The following is a 27,059-nucleotide window of genomic DNA, read 5'->3' on the forward strand; positions in this document are numbered from 1 at the left end:
GATGAGGAGAGGTTGCAGGGTTGTCCAGAGCCCAAATTATTGACTGGGTCCCAGGCCGTGCCCCTTGTTTTGTAGGGATCTTGGGGATGTGGGCTTCTTCTTTAAAGATTTTATTTATTTATTTATGTGGCAGCCAACCAGCGAAAGAGGGAACACAAGCAGGGGAGTGGGAGAGGAGGAAGCAGGCTCCCAGCGGAGGAGCCCGATGAGGGACTCCTTTCCGGAACGCCGGGATCACGCCCTAAGCCGAAGACAGGCGCTCAATGACTGTGCCACCCAGGTGCCCCGGGTTGTTGGCTTCTTGATTTTTCAGCCTGCCTTCTGTGTTCTGGGGGAGGGGCCTGCCGCGCCGATACTCAGGCAACCCTGTTTGGGTAGAGTCTCGGTGTCCCCTGCGAGGGGGGATGGGGATGGGCACGCTGTGAGCCGGTATTTCCAGGCTTTTGTTCTCTGGCGGCTTTCCCTGGCGGTTTGCTGTGCCTCTTCTGAGAGAGCAGCAGCGGCCGAATTTCAGCCTCTGTCATAGAACAGAGGGATTGCGGCCCGTTCTCCACTGATGTTCTGGCCACTTTAACTCTGTTACTGTTGGTGCTGCTCAACCCTGCAGCGTCCCGGGATGTGCGCCCCACACCCGGCGTCCCAGCCCTCACTTCCAGGGCCGGCGTCTCTGTCCTTTGTGTTTCTAATGCCGCCAGCCGCCAGCCGCCCCGCGTGCGCTCCGGAAGCTCCCGGTCTCAGTCTGGATCCAGTGAGCGCACCGGGATTCCGGGGTTCCGCGAGATGCCTGGTGGCGCGCGCTCCCGGCGCACGGTCTCAGTCTGTTCTCTCGAGGGTGCCGTCTGAGTCCGCCCGCTTCCCCGTGCAGGTGGCTGCCGCTTCCCGGCTCCTGAACGCTGTGGCTCCCTCCCCCTTCCGTTTATCTTCCAATATCTGTGCGCGGTTTCATGGCTCCCCGCTTCGTACCTCAATACTCAGCGCTGGAGATGTTCATTTGTAGAGATCCAGATGTATCTTCCTGTGTCTCAGGCTGCTTCCATGGTTGTTTAGGCTGGTCTGGTACCTATCCAGCTCGACTCAGGGGACCGGCTGAAAAAGGGGTCCCCTACTCCTCCGCCATCTTAACTCCGGCGCTCTCTTTTTTTTTTCTTAATGAGGCTGGCTAAAGTTTGTCAATTTTGTTCATTTATTTATTTTTATTTTTTTTAAAGATTTTATTTATTTATGTGACAGAGACAGCCAGTGAGAGAGGGAACACAAGCAGGGGGAGTGGGAGAGGAAGAAGCAGGCTCATAGCGGAGGAGCCTGATGTGGGGCTCGATCCCAGAACGCCGGGATCGCGCCCTGAGCCGAAGGCAGGCGCTTAACCGCTGTGTCACCCAGGCGCCCCAATTTTGTTCTTTTAAAAACAATTTTTGGTTTCATCGATACACTCATACACATATATACACACGTATACACACACATACACGTATACACACACATACACGTATACACACACATACACGTATACACACACATACACGTATACACACACATACACGTATACACACACACGTATACACACACATATACACATATATATATTAGTCTCTATATCATTTATTTCTGCTCTGATCTTTTTTATTTCCTTTCTACTCATGTTGGCTTTGTTTATTCTTTTTCTAGTTTCTTTAGGTTATCTTTTGTATTTGAGCTTTTCTTCTTTCTTTCTTTTTTTTTTTTTTAAGATTTTATTTATTCGACAGAGATAGAGATAGCCATCAAGAGAGGGAACACGAGCAGGGGGAGTGGGAGAGGAAGAAGCAGGCTCATAGCGGAGGATCCTGATGTGGGGCTCGATCCCATAACGCTGGGATCACGCCCTGAGCCGAAGGCAGACGCTTAACCGCTGTGCCACCCAGGCGCCCCTGAGCTTTTCTTATTTCTTGAGGTTGATTTCTATTGCTATTTATTTTCCTCTTAGTACTGCTTTTGCTGTGCCCCTAAGATTCTTGATTGTTGTTTTATCCTCACTCGTTTTTATTCCTTTCTCTTTTTGCTCTCTGATTAGATGAATTTCACTGTCCTGTATTTGAGTTCACTGAATGTTTCTTCCACTTGGGTGATGGGGTTCCAAAGGTACAAATTTCTAGTTATAAAATAGTTTATGGGTTGTAATATACAACATGGTGACTACAGTTAATAATACAGTATTGCATTTACAGAAGTTGCTAGAAAAAGTCCTTATCACAAGAAAAAACTCTAAGTATGGTGACAGATGTTAATTAGACTTACTGTGGTGATCATTTTGTAATATATGCAAATATCAAATCATTATGTTATACACTTGAAACTAATGTATGTCAATTCTATCTTAATAAAATTTTTAAAGGATTAACAGGGAGAGAAGTCATTCTGATGATGTGCTCTACTTTCAATTTAGAAACTCTTGTAAACAAAATTTAGGCAGATTCTAATTTAGCTACTTCTTTCTGCCCTACCAAATAGTGACTAGTAACTGGCCTTTCCATTGAAATTCTCATTGTTCTGGCATTTTCTTTCCATTTTCTCTATATCCTTTCATTAAATGTTACCTGGATCTCCCCCCCCCCCCCGATCTCTACACTCTCATGTCTCTCTCTTTCTCTTTGCAAATTTATTCAACAGTTACCAGAATGGTAGAAAAATTGGGAAAGAAGCAAGGCTAATTTAGTCATCATTGCAACTTCTCTCTTCTTCCTATTTCCAGTAAATATGCACATGCATATGCACACACACACACACACACACACACACACACACACACACACCTACCCCCCCCCGCCCCTGCCCAGAGGCTGGCTTACACTGTGGTAACTCAAAGCTGTTGCTTCAGGTTCTGTCACCTCTCCTCAGGAAAGAGCATGATTTCATGTTGCCTGACTTTATTTTTCATATATTTTTTCCCTTGGCAGAAATAACAATGCTCCAATGCCCTCTTCGGTGTCCTCTGGCCACAATATCAATAGGTGAGTTGATTTTTCTGTCATCTGAGTGGGAAAACCACTTGGGAACATCAGTGGCAATACAGCTTGTTCAGATAGCCTGTCAGCTTCTATATGTAACTTTTTTTCTGTTTTGGATCTAGATGGAAAAAGAAGGAACAGATCAAAGAGGGAGAACATTTACTATGGGTCTGTTCATGAGATTTAGGGACTGCCAGTCAAAATGCTTGGGAAACTATCGGAGTGTCTGTGTATGACATTCTACTTGCGTGGCCCAAGGGAGAAGAGAATGTGGCCCAAGGGAGGAGAAAATACTACTTGGAAGCAAAAAGGCAGTAGTGGCGGACAGGAAGCAGAGGAGCCCTCGGCAGAAAATAAAGGAGCTAATAGACCCAAGATCTTTCCATGACCCTCCAGACCTCTGCCACCATGTGAGGCTAGTTGCCATAAACCCAAACCCACCATTATATTGGATGGAGTCCCATCCCCAGGGCTGAAGTTAGTTGCCCATATATGAGGAGCAAGGAAAACATCCATGAAGCAGGAAGAGTAAAGAGGTGGTAGAGGGACTTGGAATCAGAAAATTTAGGTGGGGTAAGAAGGACAGGAACCTACAAACTGTAGTTGAATTTGAAATAAATGCAAGTGCAAAAGCAGATACACATTGGGGTTGGGTTCAGTAGTCAGGAAATGTTTTAAAATCTTGATCCATTAAGGATTCTTTTACAGGTCTAAGAATTTTATTTCTGCCATATAAAGCTGCATTTCTAGGGGAAAAGGAAATACTTCTTTCCAAAAAGCCAAATTACATGAGAATTTTTTTAGCGTTCAACCACATTATCAGTTGTAGATAAATTTGAATGAAAAAAGTATGTAAGACGTCACATGGTGTTTGATCAGATACATCTTACCCTTTAGTTCTGATCATCGGAATGAATTGACATCAGTAGCTGATAAGGAAGTCACCAATGAAAGGTGAGATAAACAAATGTAAAGATACACCAGAGATAGTCAATGCAGAGTTTCTTGGACATGCTGAAGTGTTGGCAGTGTCATCTACGTAACATATTTTTTATCTAGTTGGATAGAAGAGGAAGAGGTCTTCCTATTTCAGTCACCAGTAGCCAAAACTCTCAGAAAACTATCAGATTGTTGCAGGAGATTCTGTTAGAATGGGCTGTATTAGTTTACTGGGGCGGCTCTAACTAAATATCACAACAGTGGCTTAAACAACAAATTTATTGTCTCACTCTTAGAGGCTGGAAGTTGATAACAGGGTGTCAGTAGGGTTGTTTCCTTCTGAGGGCTGTGAGCAAGAATCTATTCCATGCCTCTCTCCTAGCTTCTGGTGATTGCTGTCAATCTTTGCTGTTCCATGGTATGTAGAATCATCGCTCCAATCTCTACCTTAATCTTTACATGGGTGAAGTATGTGTGTCTGTGTCTAAATTTTTTCCTTTGTAAAAGGACACCAGTCCTACCGGATTAGGAGCCCACTCTAAACCAGTAGGACTATGTCTTAATTACACGTACAGCACCCCTATTTCCAGTAAGGTCACATTCTGAGTTATAGGGGATAGGATTTTAACATATCCATTTTGGTGGGATAATATTCAACTTATAATATGTGACAAGTGAGATGAGATTCCTATTTGGAGCCAGGAGAATAATGGCCTTAGTAGGAAAGGCCTTAGTAGGAAATAATGGCGCTAATAGACACTGAGTCTGCCCCATACCCTCCAGAGCTCTGCCACCATGTGAGACAGCCTTCAAACTCAAACCCACTATCATAGTGGATAGAGCCACTGCTTCAGACCTGCAGGGCTTGACCCTGTCTGAGGGGCAGGAAAGATGACCACGATGGGGGAAAGTAAGGAGGTGATGGAAGGACTTGAGAATCAGGAATTTAGATGGGTAAGAGATGTGATTATACACTGAAATGAAAGTGAAATAAATGCCACCACAAAAAGCTCTTAAATATTGGGATTAGGGACAGGTAAAGAACATTATTTAAACCTGGATGCTTACTATTTGCACAGTCCTAAGATATTAATTACCACCATATGAAATCTTATTCCTTTTAAAGAATTTTTAATCCCTGTATAATCAACATACAACATATTAGTTTCAAGTGTACAATAGTGATTCAACAATTCTATACATTACTCAGTGCTCATCCTGATAAATGTACTCTTTTCATCTCTTTCACCCATTCCCCTCCCCCCCACCTCCCCTCTGGTAACCTAGTTAAGAGTCTGGGGGTTTTTTTGTTGTTTAACTTTTTGGGGAACCTCCATACTGTTTTCCACTGTGGTTGCACCAGTTTGCATTTCCACCAACCATGCAAGAGGGTCACCTTTCTCCACATCTTCACCAACATTTGTTATTTTCTGAATTGTTAACTTTAACTGTTGTGACTGGTATGAGGTGGTATCTCATTTTGGTTTTGATTTGTATTCCCCTGATGGCAAGTGACGTTGAGTGTTTTTTTTTTTTTCATGTCCATCGACAAACGAATGGATAAAGAAGATGTAGTGTATATATAATGGAATATTACTCAGCCATCAAAAAATGAAATCTTACTATTTACAATGACATTGATGGAACTAGAGGGTAGTATGCTAAGTGAAATAAGTCAATCAGAGAAAGACGATTATGATTTCATTCATGTGGAATTTAAGAAACAAAACGGAGGATCTAGGAGAAGGGAGGGGGAAAAATAAGATGAAATCAGAGAGGGAGACAAATCATAAGAGACTCTTAACTGTAGGGAAGAAACTGAAGGTTGCTTGAGGGGAGGTGGGTGGGGGGATGGGGTAACTGGGTGATGGGCATTAAGGAGGAAACATGATATAATGAGCACTGGGTGTTATATGCAACTGATGAATCACTGAAATCGACCTAATATTAACTGAATTTAAATAAAATTTTTAAGTTTGGGGTTTTTTTGGTCTGGTTTTTTTTTCTTAAATTCTACATATGAGTGAAATCATATGGTATTTGTCTTTCTCTGACTTATTTCACTTAGCATTATACTCTCTAGATCCATCCATGTTGTCGAAAATGGCAAGATTTCACTATTTTCTATAACTGAGTAACATACATTTGTGTGAGCGTGTGTGTATGTGTGTATACATATATGCATACATACCACATCTTTATCCATTCATCTCCCAATGGACACTTGGTTTTGGCCATTCTGAGAGGTATGAGGTGATATCTCATTGTAGTTTTGGTTTGCTTTTCCCTGATGATGAGTGATGTTGAGCATCTTTTCATGTGCCTCTTGGCCATCTGGATGTCTTCTTTGGAGAAATGTCTGTTCATGGCGTCTGCCCATTTTTAAGTTAGATTGTTTGGTTTTTTGGTGTTGAGTTGTATAAGTTCTTTACATATTTTGGATATTAACCCTTTATCGGTATGTCACTTGCAAATATCTTCTCCTGTTCAGTAGGTTGTCTTAGTTTTGTTGGTTGTTCCCTTTGCTGTGCAGAAGCTTTTTATTTTGATGTAGTCCCAAAAGTTTATTTTTGCTTTTGTTTCCCTTGCCTCAGGAGACCTATCTAGAAAGATTTTACTATAAACAATGTCAAAAATTACTGCCTGTGCTCTTTTTATGGTTTCAGGTCTCACCTTTAGGTCCTTTATCCGTTTGAGTTTTTTTGTGTGTATGGAGTAAGAAAGTGATCCAGTTTCATTTTTTTGCAGGTAACCGTCAAGTTTTCCAAACACCATCTCTTTGAAGAGATGGTCTTCTTCTCATTCCGTATTCTTGCCTCCTTGTTGAAGATTAATTTGACTATATAATCATGGGCTTATTTCTGGCCTGTTTTGTTCCACTGATCTATATATCTGTTTTTATGCCAGTACTTACTGTCTTGATTACTATAACTTTGTAGTATATCTTGAAATCTGGGATTGTGATACCTCTAGTTTTATTCTTTTTCAAGATTGCTTTGGCTATTTGGGGGTATTTTGTGGTTTCACATGAATTTTAGGATTCTTTGTTCTAGTTCTGTGAAAAATACTGATAACTTCATAGGAATTGCATTGAATCTGTAGGTTGCTTTGGGTAGTATAGACATTTTAACAATATTCTCCCAATCCCTGCTGGGGATTTTTCCATTTTGTTTGTGTCCTCTTCCATTTCTTTTATCAGCGTTTTATAGTTTTCAGAATATAGGTCTTCTGTCTCCTTAGTTAAGTTTACTTCTCGGTATTTTTTTTTGGTGCTATTGCTGTTTTCTTAACTTTTTTGCCTCTTCGTTATTCGTGTACACAAACGCAATGGAGTTTGGTATATTGATTTTGTGTCCTGCAACCTTACTGAATTCATTTATCAATTTTTTTAGTTTCTTGTTGGAAAATTTCAGGGCTTCTATATATGTCATGTCAGCTGCAAATAGTGACAGTTTAACTTCTTATGAACTTGGATGCTTTTTTTTCTTGTCTAATTGCAGTGACTAGGACTTCCAGTACTATGTTGAATAAAAGTGGTGAGAGTGGACTTCATTGTCTTGTTCTTGATCTTAGGGGAAAAGCTCTTAGTTTTTTACCGTTGAGTATGATGTTGGCTGTGGGTTTTTCATAGATGGTCTCTATTATATTGAAGTATGTTCCCTCTAAACCAACTTTGTTGAATGTTTTTATCACGAATGGATGTTTTACTTTGTCAAATGCTTTTTCTGTATCTGTGGAAATAATCATACGGTTTTTATTCTCTTATATAACACATTGATTTGCAAATATTGAACTTTTTTGCAGACCTAGAATAAAAGTTGCTCAGGATGAATGTATTGTTGCATTCAGTTTGCTAATATTTTGTTGAGGATTTTTGCATCTGTGTTCATCAGAGATATTGGCCTGTAGTTCTTTTTTTGTAGTGTCTTTATCTGGTTTTGGTATCAGGATAAGTTTGGCCTCCTAAAATGAATTTGAAAGCTTTTCTTCCTCTATTTTTTTATTTGGAATAGTTTGAGGAGAATAGTTATTAATTCTTTTAATGTTTGATTGGAGTCAACTGTGAAGATATATGGTCCTGGACCTTTGTTAAAAGATTTCGATTACTGAGTCAATTTCATTGCTGGTAATTAGTCTACTCAAATTTTCTATTTCTTTCCGATTCAGTTTTCAAAGATTATATGTTTTAAGAATATATCCAATTCTTCTGGGTTGTCCAATTTGTTGGCATATAATTTTTAATAATCTCTTATAATCCTTTGTATTTTGTGGTGTTGGTTGTTATTTCATACTTTATTTCTGATTTTGAGTTCTGTCTTTGTCTTTCTGCCTTTCTTTCCTTTCTTGAGTTGGGCTAAAGGTTTATCAATTTTGTTGATCTTTAAAACAAAACAAAACAGCTCCAGGTTTCATTGATCTGTTTCATTGTTTTTTAGTTTGTTTTGTTTATTTCTGTTCTAATCTTTATTTTCTTCCTTCTACTAGTTTGGGGTTGTGTTCTTTTTCTAGCTCCTTTAGGTGTCAGGTTAGGTTGTTTGAGATTTTTCTTGCTTCTTGAGGTAGGCCTGTATTGCTATAAACTTCTCTCTTAGAACTGTTTTTGTTGCATCCCAAAGATTTTGGATCATTGTATTCATGTTTTCATTTGTCTCCATGTTTTCTTTATTTCCTTTTTGATTTTTTTTTTTTTTTGGTTGACCCATTCATGGTTTAGTAGTACATTATTTAATCTCCATGTATTTGTGTTCATTCCAGATTTCTTCTTGTAGTTGACTTCTAGTTTCATAGTGTTATGGTCAGAAAGGATGCATGGTATGCATTCAGTCCTCTTTAATTTGTTGAGACTTGTTTTATGGCCTACACTGTGATTGATTCTGGAGAGTGTTGTATGTGCAATCGAGAAGAAAGTGTATTCTGCTGTTTTAGATGAAATGTTCTGAATATATCTGTTAGATCCATCTGATCCAATGTGTGATTTAAAGCTGTTTGAGCCACCCAGGTGGTCTGGAATCAGTTAAATATCCAACTTGATTTCAGCTCAGGTTGAGATTGAGCCCTACATTGGGCTCCATGCTCAGCACAGAGTCTGCTTGAGATTCTCTCACTCCCTTTGTCTCTACCTCTTCTTGTGCTAAATAAATAAATAACTTAAAAAAAAAAAGCCACTGTTTCCTTGTTGATTGATCTGTTTGGATGATCTGTCCATGGATGTAAGTGGGGTGGTAAAGTCCCTTACTATTGTATTACTATCAATTATTATTAATTATTTTGTTATGAAATGCTTTGTGTATTTGGGTGCTCCCAGGATGGATGCATACATATTTGCAATTGTTATATCTTCTTGTTGAAATGTTCCCTTTATGATTATTATATAGTGTCCTTCTTCGTCTCTTGTTACACTCCTTGTTTTAACATCTATTTTGTCTGATATAAGTATTGCTATCCCAGCTTTCTTTCCACTTCCATTTGTATGATAAATGCTTTTCCATCCCTTCACTTTGAATCTGCATGTGTCTTTCTGACATGTGTCTCTTATAGGCAGCAAATAAATGAGTCTTGCTCTTTTTATCCATTCCATCACCCTATGTCTTTTGACTGGAGCATTTAGTCTGTTTACATTCAAAGTAATTATTGATAGTTATGTACTTACTGCCATTTTGTTACTTATTTTATGGTTTTTGTAGTTCTTCTGTTCCTTCCTCTTTTCTCTCATGGTTAGTTGGCTTTCTTTAGTAATATACTTGTATTCCTCTTTTTATTTTTATTTTTTTTACATATCACCGATTTTTGATTTGTGGCTCCATTTGGTTTATATGTAACATCTTATGCATATAGCAGCCTATATTAAGTTGATGGTTGCTTAAATTTGAACCCATTCTAAAAGCACTAAATTTTTACTCCTCCCCCCACATTTAGGTGGTGTCATACTTAACATCTTTTATTTTGTGAATCTCTTGAGTGATTTTTATAGATACACTTGTGTTACTGCTTCTGTGCTTCCTATTTTCTTACTCCTGCTTATGATTTCTTTTCACTTAGAGTCACCTTCAAATTTCTTGTAAGGTTGGTTTAATGATGACAAATTGGTTTAAGTTTTGTTTGGGAAACTCTTGATTTCTCCTTTTCTGAATGATAGCCTTGCTGGATAGAGTACTCTTGGTTGCCAGTTTTTTTTTTTTTTTCTTTTAGCACTTTGAATAGATCAAACACTCCCTTCAGCCTGCAAAATTTCTGCTGAAAAATCAGTTAATAGACTTATGGGGTTTCTTTTGTATGTAACCTTACTTTTCTCTTTCTGCTTTAAAAATTCTATCTTTGGGGCACCTGGGTGGCTCAGTCAGTTAAGTGTCTGCCTTTGTCTCGGGTCATGATCCCAGGGTCCTGGGATTGAGCCCCACATAGGGCTCTCTGCTCAGCAGGGAGCCTGCTTCTCCCTCCCCCTGCCTGCAGCTCCACTTGCTTGTGTGCTCGCTCGCTCTCAAAAAAGTAAATTATCTTAAATTCTATCACAATTTTTTTGCCATTTTAATTACTTTGTGTCTTGGTGTGGACCTCCTTGGGTTGATACTGTTGGGGGCTCTCTCTGCCTCCTGGATCTGGATTTATGTTTCCTCCCCCAGGTTTGGGAAATTTTCCACTTTATTTCTTCAAATAAATTTTCTTACAACTTAGATCTCTCTTTTCCTTTTGGAATTCCTATAGTGTGAATCTTATTATGCTTGATGATGGCACTGAGTTCCCTTAATATATTCTCATTTTAATTTTTTTTCCTTTCTCATATTCAGCTTGATTGCTTTGCATTACTCTGTCCTCTAGGTTGCTGATTCATTTTCTTCCTCTAGTACTTATTACTTCTAATGTATTTTTCATCTCAGTTACTGAGTTTTTCATTCTGATTGGTTCTTTTTTATGATTTCTTTCTCTCTGTTGAAGATCCCACTGAAGTCCTGTACTCTTTTCTCAAGTCCAATGAGTATCTTTATGACCATTACTTTAAATTCTCTATCAGGCATATGACTTACCTCCATTTTGTTTAGCTGTCTTGCTGTGATTTTTGTCCTGTTTTTTTCATTTGGAACATATTCTTCTGTCTTATTTGTCTGTGTCTGTTTCTATGTGTTGGGAAAGTAGCTACATCTCCTCTTGAAAGAAGTCTGGTGTGTGCTGCATGCAGTGTCCCCTGTTCACCAGAACCTGGTACTTCAGGAGTGTCTTATGTGTGTTGTGTGTGCCCTGCTGTTGCGGCTGAGTTTTGTTTGCCTTCAGTCCAGTCATTTGCAATGACTTTCTTTGCCTGTTCTGGGCAGGGTTTATTCCCTGTGTTAGTGGGCCAGTCTGAGGCCACCTTGGGCTTGAGTTGAGTCAGACCATTTGCCACTTCAGGGCACTCTTCTTTGTTGTCCCCTGAGAAGCTTTTGTTGGTGGGCAGGGCCTGCAGTCAAACCAGATATCTGCCCCTGCCCACTGCTGGGGCTACAGTTGAACTGGTCTGTGTGGTTATCTTTCCCTCTTCTCACAGCAGGAGTCAGTTTGGAGTGGCACTGGCCCCTGTCAGGGCTGCTTGCATACTGCTTGTGACATAGCTTTGGAGGGATTCATGGTATGGGTAGGTCTGCAGGAGAATGGGAGAGAAGGGTGCTTGGTCTGTAGTGGTCCACTATGGGAGGAGACCTGCAGCCACTCATGGAAAACTCCTGCCCAGTCAAGGATTGTGGGGGCACGTCAGCAGAAGAACAGGGATGCAGGGCACACTGTTAGTAAGCTAGGTGGAGAATGTGCTGACCTGGTTCCCACAAGTGTCCATGTAACTTGACTGGGAGGTTGGGGAGGGAAATGGTACCGGCCAGCACTTTTGTTCTTGGAGATGTTTCCCAAAGTTTCCCTCCCCTTCCAACACATGCTCTCAGATTAGTAAATAAATCTCCTTCCTGTGTACCCCAAGTGTTTTTTCAAACTGCTGTGTCAGTGCTCTATCTCAGGGAGCTGTTTGTTGTGCTGTCTCTTTAAGGATAGGTACTTAGTTTCATATTGTCCTCCAGCTCTCCCAGAGCTGAGCCCACTGATTTTTAAAGTTCAAGGCATTAAGTCTCACTGATTGTAAGAACTAGTGAAGTTGATCCCCTCTGGTTTTCAAAGCCTAATATTATGGCAATCTGTCTTCCTTGAGCATGTTTCCCATGCCTGGTGTGCCTGGTGTGAGTTCTTCTCCTCCATCCTCTCTGTGCCCACCACATCCCTCACCCCTGTGGGGAGTCCTGTGGGTCCATTTAAATCCTGACTGTGTCTCCACCCTTCCTACCCTCTTTGATGTAGTCTCTTCTCTACATTTAGGAGTGAAGAGTCTGCTCTGCCACTCTTGGGTTGTTTTGGGGGTTATACTGATGTAGGTGTTATCTAAGTGTATCCAGGGAATGAGGTGAGCATAGGATCCTCACATTCCACCGTCTTGCTCAGAAGACTAAAGCCTTATTTCTAATTAAAAAAAATAATATACTAGGTTCAATATACTGATACATGAATTTTTAAATATCAACCAGTTCATAAGCATAGAGTAATTACAATTGTTTAGACAAAAAAAAGTAAATCAGGAATTATATGTGGTATCTGACGATGTAACTTTTTAATCCTTTAGCCCAAACCATTATGGATTGACATCAGAACCCTATGAGGAAGGCAGCAATGAAATGTGAGATTGAAAAGCATAAAAAAATGTACAGATGTATATAAGTATGTACATATACATATATATACTCCTATCAACATAAACATATATACACTCATATACTGGCACACACAGAGAAATACAACATAAAGAAATGAAGATTGAAATTTGGATGCTCCTGAGAGTTAATTTCACAAAGTGATAGTGTCTGACACTGTTTCTAAGTCTTCTCGTGAAAACATCTGTAGGTAACTATCTTTTTCAGATTCATTTAAATAAAAGAGGAGTAAGTCATGAAAGGGATGCTTCTTCCTCTAAGTATATTTGTTACCCTTAGTTGCAGCCAAACACTTAGGAAATTATCAGATTGCCTCTATGAGACTCTACTAGGGTGGGCCAAGAAAGAATGGTATTTGAAACAAGGAGGAATCAGCAGTGGACAGAGCAATGGAGCCCTCAGCAGAAAAGAGTGGAGGTAATACACTGGACATGTCCATGACCCTCCGGAGTTCTGCTACTGTATTAGGCTGATCCTCCACCTACCACCATGCTGGAGGGAGCCTCTGTCTCAGGTCATTAGTTACTTGACCTTGTCGGAGGAGCAGGAAAGACCTCCATGAAGCATGAAGAATAAGCAGGTGATGGAGGGAATCACCAATCACAAAATTAGTTGAGGTCAAAGGGATATGTACTTATAAACCTAAAAACTAAAGTGGAATTGAAATAAATTCCACCACTAAAGGTAGTTACAGATTGGGTTAGGGTAATAATAAAGAACACTTTACCAAATCTTGGTGTATTAACTACTCATGGGCATGAGATATTCATTACTATCATATAAACCTCATTTCTAATAAGCTGACACACCAAGTTCCAGGTTCTTGATTTGCACTTGGATTTTAAAAAATCAACCAGTTCATATCCTAGATTAATTGTAGCTATTTGAATGGAAAAATATATCTAGAATTACACATGGTGTCTGACAATGTACCCTTTTGATTCTTTAGCCCTGCCCAGAATGGGACATTGGAAACCTATGAAGAATTCACCAATGAAATGTGAGCTATGAATGCATAAACTTAAAATTATATGTATAATCTCAATACATACACATAAAACAATAGATTGAGATTTGTAATAGTCATTCTCAGGAGTATCCATGGCAATAGAATCTTCAATACTGCTTCTAAGTCCTCACTGTAGTAGATGTAGGTAACTGTCTTTTTTTTTTTTTTTTTTTTTTAAGATTTGGTTGAATAAAAAGTCCTAAGAGGCATGCTTTTCCCCTAAGTAGGTTTGTCTCCTTTAGTAGCAGCCAAACCCTTAGATGAACGTAAGGAGAAGAGAGAAGGCCCTGAGAACCAGGAATTTAAATGAATAAGAGGGTTGGATGCCTCCAAACTGAAATTGAATTTGAAATAAATTCTACCACAAAAGGTTGTTACACACTGGGATCAGGGTGACAGTATGGAACTTCTTATAGATGGATACATTAATTATTTGTAGGCCTAAGTCATTACATCTGATATAAAGCCTCATTTCTAATAAAAAAAATGACTTACCTGGTTCACTTAGATGATATGTACGTGAATTTTTTAAGGTTGACCAGGTCATAAATATAGAGCAGTTGTAGGCTATTTAAATGGAAAAAAGTCAGTCTGACCATGTGCCTCTTTATACTTTTTTTTTATTTTTATATTTTTTATTATGTTTGTCACCATCCAGTATATTCCTAGTTTTTGATGTAAAGTTCCATGATTCATTACTTGCATACAACACCCAGTGCACCATGCAATACATGCCCTCCTTACTACCCATCACCAGCCTATCCCATTCCCCTACCCCCCTCCCCTCTGAAGCCCTCAGTTTGTTTCCCAGAGTCCATAGTCTCTCATGCTTCATTCCCCCTTCTGTTTACCCCCCCTTCTTCTTCCCTTTCTTCTCCTACCGATCTTCCTACTTCTTATGTTCCATAAATGAGTGAAATTGCCCTGACTGAATTGAAATCAGACAGCTATGAAGTCACCAGTAAAATCTAAGGTATAAATGAATAAATATATATGAACATATATGAACATATGTATTTATATATTGACACACACAAAGACACACAAAAATACAGTGAATGAAAGGGATGGGGTTTCCAAATGCATTCATAGGAGCATCCATGATAATACAATGTCTTTGACTGTTTCTGAATCTTCTCACTGTAACACCTGTGGGTAACTGTCTTTTTTGGATCTAGTTGGATTAAAAAGGAACAGGTCATAAGAGGAATCCTTCTTCCTCCTAGTGACCACCAGCCAAAACATTTTGGAGATTTCCAGAATGCCTGTGTATGAGACTTACTAGATTGCACGAAGAAGGGACAGAATGCTATTTAAGACAAGGTGGAGGTAGCAGTAGACAGGGGACAGAGGAGCCCTCAGCGGAAAGAGAGGAGCTAATCCAACCTGGATCTTTCACCCTCCAGAGCTTTGCCAGCATGTGAGGCTACTGCCCCAAACCCACAGTCACGTGGAGGGAGCCCCTGCCTCAGGCCTGCCAGTTACTTGACACTGTCTGAGGGCAGGGAAGGCAAGCATGAGAGGTGAAATGGGGTGAAGGAGAGACTGGAGAAGCAGGAAATTAGGTGGGAAAGAAGGATGTATACCTGCAAATTGAGGTTGAATTTGAGGTCAATTCCACCATAAAAGGCTGTTACAGGCCAGGTTCTAAAGATCTGTACTTAATTCTTGAATCATTTGTGTTTTTGCTGGGTCCATAATACTTATAACAAACATATAAATCTTCATTTCTAGAGAAAATGAAATATTAGGTTTCAAATAACTGATCTGCATGTGAATTTTCTAAATGTCAGTCTATAAGTTCAACTAAAAAAGTAAGTCTGGAAGTCGTGTGACATCTTACTGTGTCTGTTTTTAATCCTTTAGCCCTTCCCGGAGTAAATTGACAGCAGTATCCTCTGAAGGACTCTCCAGCGCAAAGTGAGCTATGATGAATACATTATATAAATATGTGTCTGTATACACACACACACACACACTCACACACAAATACACACATACATTGAGATTTGGGATGTTCACTCTCAGGATCATGCATGGGAATACAGAGTTCCCCTGATGCTGTTTCTAAAGTCTTCTCACGGTAAGCTTCTACATGTAATATTCTTTGTCTTTTGAATATCGGTGGAAAAAAGACGAACAGGTTCTTAGAAGGAGTCTTCTTTTTTTTTTTTTTTAAAGATTTTATTTATTTATTCGACAGAGATAGAGACAGCCAGCGAGAGAGGGAACACAAGCAGGGGGAGTGGGAGAGGAAGAAGCAGGCTCATAGCGGAGGAGCCTGATGTGGGGCTCGATCCCATAATGCTGGGATCACGCCCTGAGCCGAAGGCAGACACTTAACCGCTGTGCCACCCAGGCGCCCCTAGAAGGAGTCTTCTTAATCCGTGTATTTGTCTACCCTTGATTATTGTGGATGAGATTCTATGAGAATGGGCAAGGGAGGAGGAAAATTTATTTGGAGCAAGGAGGAATCAGCAGAAAGAATGGAGTTAATAGACCCTGAATCTGTCCCTCACCCTCCAGAGCTCTGCCCCCATGGGAAGCTCGTGCTCCAAACCTACCACCATACTGGAAGGAGCCTCTGCCTCAGGTCTTTAGTTACTTGACCCTGTCCGAGGGGCAGGAAAGACAAGCATGAAGAGTAAGCAGGTGATGAAGGGAATTGAGAATCATGAAATCAGTTGGAGTCAGAGGGATATGTACCTATAAATTGAAGCTGAATCTGAAATAAATTCTACCACAAAAGGCTATTACACACTGGGATTAGGGTGACCGTCTAGAACTTCTTATAGGTTGATGCATTATTTATTTGTAGTCATTAGCATCTTAAAGCCTCTTATAAAAAATGACCCACCGGGTTAAATTAGGTGGTATATACATGAATTTTTAAAGATTGGCCCGTTCATACGAATAGAGCAGTTGTAGCTATTTAAATGGAAAGAAGTCAGTCTAGCATTACACGTGCTGACTATGTGCCTCTTTAATCCTTTAGCACTGCCCTCACTGAGTTGAAATCAGATGGCTGTGAGGAAGTCACCAGTAAAATGTGAGATATAAATGAATAAAGATAAATATTTATATGAACATATATGCACATATGTATTTATATACTTGTATTGACACAGACACACAAAGACACATATACAAACAACGGGAATCCAGCAAAATCCTAGAGAACACACGCAGCAACCTCTTTGACCTTGGCTACAGCATCTCCAAAGGCAAGGGAAACAAAGACAAAAATGAACTAGTGGGACTTCATCAAGATAAAATCTTCTGCACATCAAAGGAAACAGTCAACAAAACAAAGAGGCAACCCACTGAATGGGAGAAGATATTTGCAAATGACGCTACAGATAAAGGGCTGATATCCAAGATCTATAAAGAACTTCTCAAACTCAACACCCAAGAAACAAATAAACAGACAGGAGACATGAGCAGACATTTATCTAAAGAAGACCTACAACTGGCCACCAGAGACATGAAAAAATGCTCAACGTCACTCAGCATCAGGGAAATATAAATCAAAACCACCATGAGATACCACTTCAGACCAGTCACAATGGCTAAAAATTAACAACTCAGGAAACAAATGTTGGTGAGGATGTGGAGAAAAGGGAACCCTCTTGCATGGTTAGTGGGAACGCAAACTGGTGCAGCCACTCTGGAAAACAGTACAGAGGTTCCTCAAAAAGTTAAAAAAATAGAGCTACCCTATAGTCCAGCGATGGCACTAGTAGGTTTTTATCCAAAGAATACAAACAGTGATTTGAAGGGGCACATGCACCCCAATGCTTATAGCAGCAATGTCCACAATAGCCAAACTATGGAAAGAGCCCAATGTCCATCAACAGATGAATGGATAAAGAAGATGTGGTATATATATGTATACTCAACCATCAAAAAGAATGTAATCTTGCCATTTGCAACGATGTGGATGGAGCTAAAGGATATTTTGCTAAGCAAAATAAGTCAGAGAAAGACAAATATCATATGATTTCACTCGTGGAATTTAAGAAACAAAATAGATGAACAGGGGGGAAGGGAAGGAAAAATAAGAGGAAAACAGGGAGACAAACCATATGAGACTCTTAACTATAGGGAACAAACTGAGGGTTGCCAGAGGGGAGGTGGGTGGGGGGATGGGGTAATTGGGTGATGGGCATTAAGAAAGGCACTTGAAGTAATGAGCACTGGGTGTTGTATGCAACTGATGAATCACTGAATTCTACCTCTGAAACTAAAAATACAGTATATGTTAATTAAGTTGAATTTAAATAAAAACTTTTAAGAAGATGAAGTTTCCGAATAATTCTTAGGAGCATCCATGATAATACAATGTCTTTGACTGTTTCTGAATCTTCTCACTGTAGCTCCTGTGGGTAAGTTTCTGTCTTTTTTGGATCTAGGTGGATTAAAAAGGAACAGGTCATAAGAGGAATCCTTCTTCCTCCTAGTGACCACCAGCCAAAACATTTTGGAGATTTCTAGAATGCCTGTATATGAGACTTACTAGATTGCACGAAGAAGGAACAGAATGCTATTTAAGACAAGGTGGAGGTAGCAGTAGACAGGGGACAGAGGAGCCCTCCAGAGCTTTGCCAGCATGTGAGGCTACTGCCCCAAACCCACAGTCACGTGGAGGGAGCCCCTGCCTCAGGCCTGCCAGTTACTTGACACTATCTGAGGGCAGGGAAGGCAAGCATGAGAGGTGAAATGGGGTGAAGGAGAGACTGGAGAAGCAGGAAATTAGGTGGGAAAGAAGGATGTATACCTGCAAATTGAGGTTGAATTTGAGGTCAATTCCACCATAAAAGGCTGTTACACATAGGCCAGGTTCAGTACTAAAGATCTGTACTTAATTCTTGAATGAGTCGTGTTTTTTTGCTAGGTCCATGATACTTATTACAAACATATAAATCTTCATTTCTAGGGAAAATGAAATATTAGGCTTCAAATAACTGATCTGCATGTGAATTTTCTAAATGTCAGTGAGTTTATAAGTTCAAGGATAATTATAACCAATTTTAACAAAAAGCGTAAGTCTGGAAGTCATGTGACATCTTACTGTGTCTGTTTTTAATCCTTTAGCCCTTCCCGGAGTGAATTGACAGCAGTATCCTCTGAAGGACTCTCCAGTGCAAAGTGAGCTATGATGAATACATTACATAAATATGTGTCTGTATACACACACACACACACACACAAATACACGCATACATTGAGATTTGGGATGTTCACTCTCAGGAGCACCCATGGGTAATACACAGTTCCCTTGATACTGTTTGTAAAGCTTCCTCATGGTAAGCTTCTATATATAATATTCTTTGTCTTTTGAATGGAGGTAGAAAAAAGATGAATGGGTCCTAGAAGGAGTACTCTTTCCCCTAGTCTTCACCCTTAATACTAGCAGCCAAACTGATAGGAAAGTCAGATTGCCAGTGTCTGTGACTCTACTGGAGTGGGCCAAGGTAGGAGAAAAACCTTTTTGGAGAAAGGAGAGTAATAGTAAATTGTAAACAGTAAATGGTTGAGTGGACAGGATGCAGAGGATGCCTCAGCAGAAAAGAGTGGAGCTAATAGACCCAGATCTGTCTGTTTTGCCACCCTGAGCAGCTGGTCCCCCAAGCCTGGACCTACCATCACATTGAATAGAGTCATTGACTCAGATCTGTGGTGACTTGATACCATCTGAAGGTTAGGAAAGACATCCATGATTCCTAAAGAGCAAAGATGGGTTAGAGGGACTTCAGGAATTTAGGTTGGTCAATAGAAATGTATACCTACACTGAGGTATTTAAATAAATAAATCCCCCCATAAGAGGATGTTACACCCTGGGTCAGATTCAGTAGTAAAGAGCTATGTTTAAACCTTGAGTCTTTAGGTTTTTTTGACAGGTGTAAGGTATTCATTACAAACGTATAAAGCCTCATTTCTGGGGGATGACATACCATGTTTCAAATAACTGATTTATGTGTAAATTTTTAAAGAGTCAACTATTTTGCAAGTTAATGTTGACTAATTTGAACCAAAACATTTAGTCTAGAAAATCGTGTAGTCTGACTATGTCCCTTTGCAATCCCATAGTACTGCCTTGAGTGAATTAACAACAGGAACTTCTGATGGAGTCACCAAGGAAATGTGAGATATAAACAAAACTATACACATATAAGACATGTACAGGGAGGGAGGGAGAAAGATTGAGATTTGGGAGATTTCATTTTCAGGAGCATTCATGACCTTTAGTGTCTCGGATACCGTTTCTAACTTACTGTGGCATATGTAACTTTCTGTGTGGTTTGGATGGAGTTGGATAAAAGAGGAACAGGTCATGAGACGGATGCATCTTATTCCTTGTCTGTCACCCTGAGTTAGTGGCTGCCAAAACCCCTAAGAAACTATCATAATGTTCCATGTATGAGACTCTACTAAAATGGAACAAGAGAGGAGATAAACCTATCTTGGAGCAGGGAGAAGGTTCAGGAGTGAAGAAATGTACACAAATTCAATTAAGTTTTTTTCCACAGGAGTGGAATTCTCATTACAAGCGTAGAAAGCCTCATTTGTAGGGAAAAACTAAATGCCAGGTTTCAAATGACTGGTTATTTTTTAGGTCAAGTAGATTGAAAATTGTAGCATAGTTATAGCTAATTTTCATCTAAAAACAAGTCTAGAGAGAATGTAAACTCTTAAAATGTGCATTTTTAATCCTTTAGCAATGACCCAAGTTGGTGAAAAAAGTAACTTGTGTTGACCGTTTGATGGGAGGTGAGATATAAACGTACGGAGATAGAGGAAGGGAGATACTGAGATTTGTGAAATTCATTCAGGGACGTATTCATGGCAGTAGAGTTTCTTTGGCACTTTCTCTAAAGTCTTTGCAAGCTTCAGTATGTAACTTTCTCTTTTTGATCTATTTTTTGGGGAAAAAGAACAGATCATAAAAGGAAACAGTCTGTTACCTTTAATAGCATCCAAAACACTTAAGAAACTACCAGATTGTCCAAGTACGAGACTCTAGGTACTCCCTAAGTATGTGGGCCAAGAGAAGACAGAATTGAATTTGGAGCAAGGAAGAATCAGTGGTGGATAGGGAGCAGAGGAAGCCTCAGCAGAAAAAAACGAAGCTAGTAGACCCTGGATAGGTCTCTCACCTCCCCGAGTGCTGTCCCCATGTGAGCCTGGTGCCCCAAACTCACCATCACACTGGAGGCAGCCCCTGCCTCAGGTTGGCAGTTACCTGACACACACTGAGGTGCAGGAAAGACTTCTATGAGGGGCTAATAGGTGGTGTAGGGACTTGACAAGAGAAAATTACAAGGGCAAGCAAGATGGGTATCTATAAACTCAGTTGAATTTGAAGTATATCTAACTACAAAATGGTATTACACTTGGTAATTAAAGGAAGTGTATATAAATCTGATTTATTGATTTTTTTTTTCCATAGGACTAAGATTTTCATTACAAACAACGTTCATTTCTAGGGAAAAATTAAATACTAGGCTTCAATAAGCTGATTAAGATGTAATTTTTTCAGGTCAACTACATTATAAATTGTAGAATAATTGTAGCTAATTTGCATTTAAAATCAATGTAGAAAGACAAGGAGTCTTACTATGTGCATTTTTAATCCTGTAGCTATGATTCAAATGTGTTGAAAAAGGTAACCTGTGTTACAACCACCAAGGAAAGGTGAGATGTACATATATAGAGGGAGAGGAAGGGGGATACTAAAGTTTGTGAGATCCAATTAGTTATGAAGTCCTTGTCTCCAAAAAATTTTTTAAATCCTATCCAAGGAAAAGATATCCATGATATGTGAAGAGTAGAAGGTGGTGGAGGGACTGAGTTTCTAAATAACCAATTGACATATTTTTAAGAGTTCAATCAGTTTATATATTGTAGAGCAAATGTATCTAATTTCAACAACAAAAAAAGTCTTTGAAGTCACTTGGTTCCATGTACATCTTTAATCCTTCACACTGACCCAAATAAACTGACGTCAGAAATATTTGACTACTTTAATATATTTCAGCTTTCAGTTATGGTGTATTAAAGACTACTGATGTCATTTATTTGGGTCAGTGCTATATATGCATTGATCTCTCTATATAGCCCAAGAAAGAGAGAGGGACTCAGAAGAAGACGGAGGCCGAGAGAGAGAGAGAGAGGAGATAGACTGGGGGGGGGGGCAGGTGGGGGAAGGAGAGACAGAGAAGGGGGAGGGGTGGGAGGACGGAGTTGGGGAAGGAGGGAGGTGGGGGAGAGGAAGCTAGAGAAATTTGCACAATTTAATCTCATAAGTACCCTTGAGAATACAGAGTTTTCTGGACAATAAGTCTGAAACTCTTTCTAAATATTTAGGTCGTCCAGTGAACTAAGTCATGTTTACTATATCCTTTAGATTCAAGGAATTCTTTTTGTTCAAATAAAATTTTTACATTGCTCTTACATGTAGCAAATCTCTAACGACATGTTTTTGCATTCGTTGGTGGTTTAAGTATAATGGAACGACTCTCCAGGTTCCATGAGGAGGAGGATGAAGACATTCGCTTTCTCAATTCATATGAGTAAGTCAGTTTGTAGTTTGGAGGAAGGGAGCCATCAGTGGATCTCTTATCTTTGCAAAGGTAGAGCTTGTGCTGAGGCAAAAAGAAAAACTGTGGAAAGATATCAAAATGTTTGAAAGGGAGAGTACACAATAATAACTCAGATTGAATTTACTGATAAGTACCATGCTTAAAAAGTATCTCTACACTTTCACAAATAAATGTTCTTCTAGTTTAAAAATGTGAAAATATTCTTAATAGATGATAATTTTAGAGCAAAGTTTTCTTCTTAACAGAGTATTACAGAATGCTACTTATTCCTTAGTTGTATTCCTTCCTCACGTTTCTTCTGGATATATTATGGTTCCCAGTTTTGTAGATTTTGTCTATGAGGAAATGGGACTGAGAGCAAAAGCGAACACATTTTTCTGATTAAGGGCCTCTTCATGCTCATTGGGATTTTATTAATTTTGACTTGTTTCTGAGTAATCTCCCTGAGGATACTTCCTATTGAAGTGACCTAAAGGCATTTTTACCATGTACTCATGCCAAGGAAACAATACATTATTAAAATCACATGTCTGTGAACCGCAGAAATATTCGTGAGATTTTTCTTCTGCTTTTCTCTTTGCCGCTTAACCATTCAGCAGCTTGTGCCAATGTTGGAGAGTGAGTAGTGTTGAAGAGGAAATTAACTGGTCACTCTTGGAATTTTTTTTTGCTGTCTAGAAAAAGATTATATGGAAAATAAAGTGGAGACTAATGAATCCAAATAGTTCTCCAGATTATCCATGAATTAATTTCCATTTTCTAAGACTTTTCATCATGGGCCATCAATGAAGAGTTCACTCTGCTACTTAAATTATAGGTCTGCATATTAGCTATATATTTTCTGCAATGAGACTGCCCAGGACTGGAGCAAACTTCTTGTTTTTGTTTTTGTGTGTTTTTAGTTTTTAATTCCAGTATAGTTAATATACAGTGTTATATTAGTTACATATATATATATATATATATATATATATATATATATATATATATAACCTATTATATATCTGTTTATAGCCAGTGGGGAAAACCATATGGAGTTTTCTCAGAAAGTTAAAAATAGACCTATCCAGACCTATCCTATGATCCAGCAATTGCACTACTGGGTATTTACCAAAAGAATACAAAAACACTAACTCAAAGGGATACATGCACCCTTATGTTTATAGCAGCATTATTTACTATAGTCAAATTCTGGAAGCAGCCCAAGTGTCCATGTATTGATGAATGGATAAGGAAGATGTGGGACTTACATGGCTTAGCATTATACTCTAGCTCCATCCATGTTGTTCAAATGGCAAGATTTCATTCTTTTTTATGGCTGAATAATATTCCTGTGTGTGTGAGCGCACATGTGTGTACGCACATCTTTAGCCATTCATCTATCAATGGACACTTGGGCTGCTTCCATATCTTGGCTATTATAATTAATACTGTAATAAACATAGGGGTACATATATCCTTTCTTTTTTTATTATGTTAATCACCACACAGTACTTCATTAGTTCCTGACATAGTGTTCCATGATTCATCATTTGTTCACAACACCCAATGCTCCTTGCAATACGTGCCCTCCTTAATACCCATCACTGGGCTAACCCATCCCCCACCCCCCTCCCCTTTGAAACCCTCACTTTGTTTCCCAGAGTCCACAGTCTCTAATGGTTCATCTCCCCCTCTGATTTTCCCCCCTTCATTTTTCCCTTCCTTTTCCTAGTGTCCTCCATGCTATTCCTTATGTTCCACATATAAGTGAAACCATATGATAATTGTCTTCTCTGCTTGACTTATTTCACTTAGCATAATCCCCTCCAGTTCCATCCAGGTCGATGCAAATGGTGGGTATTCATCCTTTCTGATGGCTGAGTAAGATTCCATTGTATATATGGGCCACATCTTCCTTATCCATTCATCTGTTGAAGGGCATCTCAGCTCCTTCCAGAGTTTGGCTATTGTGGAGATTGCTGCTATAAACATTGGGGTGCATGTGGCCCTTCTTTTCACTACATCTCTATCTTTGGGGTAAATACCCAGTAGTGCAATTGCTGGGTCATAGAGTAGCTCTAGTTTTAACTTTTTGAGGAGCCTTCACACTGTTTTCCAAAGTGGCTGTACCAACTTGCATTCCCACCAACAGTGTAAGAGGGATCCCCTTTCTCCACATCCTCTCCAACATTTGTGTTTCTTGCCTTGTTAATTTTTGCCATTCTAACAGGCGTAAGGTATCTCAATGTGGTTTTGATTTGAATTTCCCTGATGGCTAATGATGTTGAACATGTTTGTGTGTGTCTGTTAGCCATTCATATGTTGTCTTTGCGGAAGTGTCTGTTCATGTCTTCTGCCCATTTTTTGACTTGATTGTTTTTTGGATGTTGAGTTTGAGAAGTGCTTTATAGATCTTGGATACCAGCCCTTTATCTGTAATGTCATTTGCAAATATCTTCTCCCATTCCATGGGTTGCCTCTTTGTTTTGTTGACTGTTTCCTTTGCTGTGCAGAAACTTTTAATCTTGATGAAGTCCCAAAAGTTCATTTTTGCTTTTGTTTCCCTTGCCTTTGGAGACGCGTCTTGAAAGGAGTTGCAGTGGCTGATGTCAAAGAGGTTACTGCCTATGTTCTCCTTTTGAGTTTTGATGGATTCCTGTCTCACATTGAGGTCTTTGATCCATTTAGGGTTTATCTTTGTGTATGGTGTAAGAGAATGGTCGAGTTTCATTCTTCTATATGTAGCTGTCATATCCTTTCAAATTAGTGTTCCATATTTTTGGGTAAATACCAAATTGTGGGATTACTGGATCATAGGGTAGTTCCTTTTTTAATTTTTTGAGAAATCTCCATATTGTTTTCCATGGTGGTGTTTCTTGGATTGTTGATTTTAGCCATTCTGACAGGTGTGAGGTGATATCTCATTGTAGTTTTGATTTGCATTTCCCTGATGGTTAGTGATGTTGAGTATCTTTTCATGAGTCTGTTGGTCATTTGTATATCTTTTTTGGAGAATGTTCATGTCTCTTGCCCATTTTTAAAAATTTATTATCTATTTATTTATTTATTTATTAAAAAGATTTATTTATTATTTGACAGAGAGCACAAGCAGGGAGAGCAACAGGCAGAGGGAGAAGCAGGCTCCCCGCTGAGCAGGGAGCCCAACCTGGGACTTGATTCCAGGACTCTGGGATCATGACCTGAGCCAAATCCTGCCCATTTTTAAATTGGATTTTTTGTTTTTTTGGTGTTCAGTTATAAATTCTTTACATATTTTGGATATTAACCCTTTATTGGATATGTCATTTGTAAATATCTTCTCCCATTCCATAGTTGCTTTTTGGTTTTATTGATTGTTTCCTTTGCTATGCAGAAGCTTTTTATTTTGATATAGTTCCAGTAGTTTATTTTTGCCATGCTTGCATTCTTTTTAAAATGTATTTCTTAGTGCTGTATCATGAAAATATTTCCAGGTTAACAAAATATACATACACATTTACAACATTATGTATTTTTAAAATTTTAAATTTTTTACTGTTGCCTGAGGTTCTGCCAATAGCTGAGTTTATTTTTCAATTTTTAAAGCTATATAATATGTCATGTCACAGATATGTGTGTTGATGGTGCTGCTATAAACATCAGGGTTCATGTACCCCTTGGAATCTATATTTTTTATCCTTTGGGTAAATACCTGGTAGTACAATTGCTGGATACTAGGGTAGCTTTATTTTTAACTTTTTGAGGAACCTCCAATCGGTTTTCCAGAGTGGTTGCACCAGTTTGCATTCCCACTAACCATGCAAGAGGGTTCCCTTTTCTCCGCATCCTTGGCAACATCTGTTATTTCTTGAGTTTTAATTTTAACCATTGTGACTGGTGTGAGGTGGTATCTCATTTTGGTTTTGATTTGTGTTTCCCTGATGATGAGTGATGTTGAGCATCTTTTCATGTGTCTGGTGGCTATCTGGATGTCTTTGGAAAAGTGTCTATTCATGTCTTCTGTCCATTTCTTAATTGGATTGTTTTTTTGGGTGTAAGTTTGGTAAGTTCTTTATTAGATTTTGGATACTAACCCTTTATCAGATATGTCATTTGCAAATATCTTCTATCCCATAGGCTGCCTTTAATTTTGTTGATCTAATGTATTTAAATAGTCGGATATTGCTGGCTATTGTTTACAACTTTTTACTGTTGCAAAAAATGAATACTTTTAAGACCAAATCTCTGTATGTTATTATTTCCTTATAAATTCTCAGAAGTAGAATTCTGTGTCAACAGAGATGTTTGAAGCTCCCGATATTTTTTATTATACATATACATTTTTAAAAGATGTTATTTGTCAGAGAGAGAAAAAAGCACATTGCCAGGAGAGTGGCAGGCAGAGGGAGAAAGAGGTTCCCCATTGAGCAGGGAGCCCGATGTGGGACTTGATCCCAGGACTCTGGAATTATGACCTGAGCCAAAGGCAGATGCTTAACTGACTGAGCCACCCAGACATCCATATATATATATATTAAAAGATTTTATTTATTTGAGAGAGAGAGCATGAGCAAGGGGAGGGGCGGGAGAGGGAGAAGCAGACTCCTTGCTGAGCTGATCAGAGAGCCAGACACGGGGATCTATCCCAGGACTCTGAGGTTATGACCTAGTCTGAAGCCAGATGCCTAACCGACTGAGCCACCCACTACCCCAAGACTACTGATACTGATAAGCCCTCCCTCATCAAGATAAAGAAGTGTGCACTTCCTACCCACACTAGCCATCACTGATCTTATCAATATTAGTAAATATGTTTTAATGCACATCTCTTTTGACATACTT

General features: G+C 39.2%; 1 protein-coding gene across 1 annotated transcript in view; it reads left to right on the forward strand.

Annotated features, from left to right (window-relative positions):
• The window catches only part of LOC113251010 (uncharacterized), an 89,935-nt gene that overhangs the window by 13,108 nt on the left and 49,768 nt on the right, over positions 1 to 27,059 (forward strand). The window contains exons 3-12 of the mRNA XM_048215543.2: positions 2,934 to 2,987; positions 3,882 to 3,938; positions 12,556 to 12,609; positions 13,593 to 13,643; positions 15,519 to 15,572; positions 16,648 to 16,701; positions 18,747 to 18,800; positions 19,744 to 19,797; positions 21,295 to 21,348; positions 22,158 to 22,226. Of these exons, the coding sequence (XP_048071500.1) occupies positions 2,934 to 2,987; positions 3,882 to 3,938; positions 12,556 to 12,609; positions 13,593 to 13,643; positions 15,519 to 15,572; positions 16,648 to 16,701; positions 18,747 to 18,800; positions 19,744 to 19,797; positions 21,295 to 21,348; positions 22,158 to 22,226 (555 nt within the window). The remainder of the gene's footprint in view (positions 1 to 2,933; positions 2,988 to 3,881; positions 3,939 to 12,555; positions 12,610 to 13,592; positions 13,644 to 15,518; positions 15,573 to 16,647; positions 16,702 to 18,746; positions 18,801 to 19,743; positions 19,798 to 21,294; positions 21,349 to 22,157; positions 22,227 to 27,059) is intronic.

Source organism: Ursus arctos, unplaced genomic scaffold, assembly GCF_023065955.2.
Source record: "Ursus arctos isolate Adak ecotype North America unplaced genomic scaffold, UrsArc2.0 scaffold_10, whole genome shotgun sequence".
In the NCBI taxonomy this organism is placed as follows: domain Eukaryota; kingdom Metazoa; phylum Chordata; class Mammalia; order Carnivora; family Ursidae; genus Ursus; species Ursus arctos.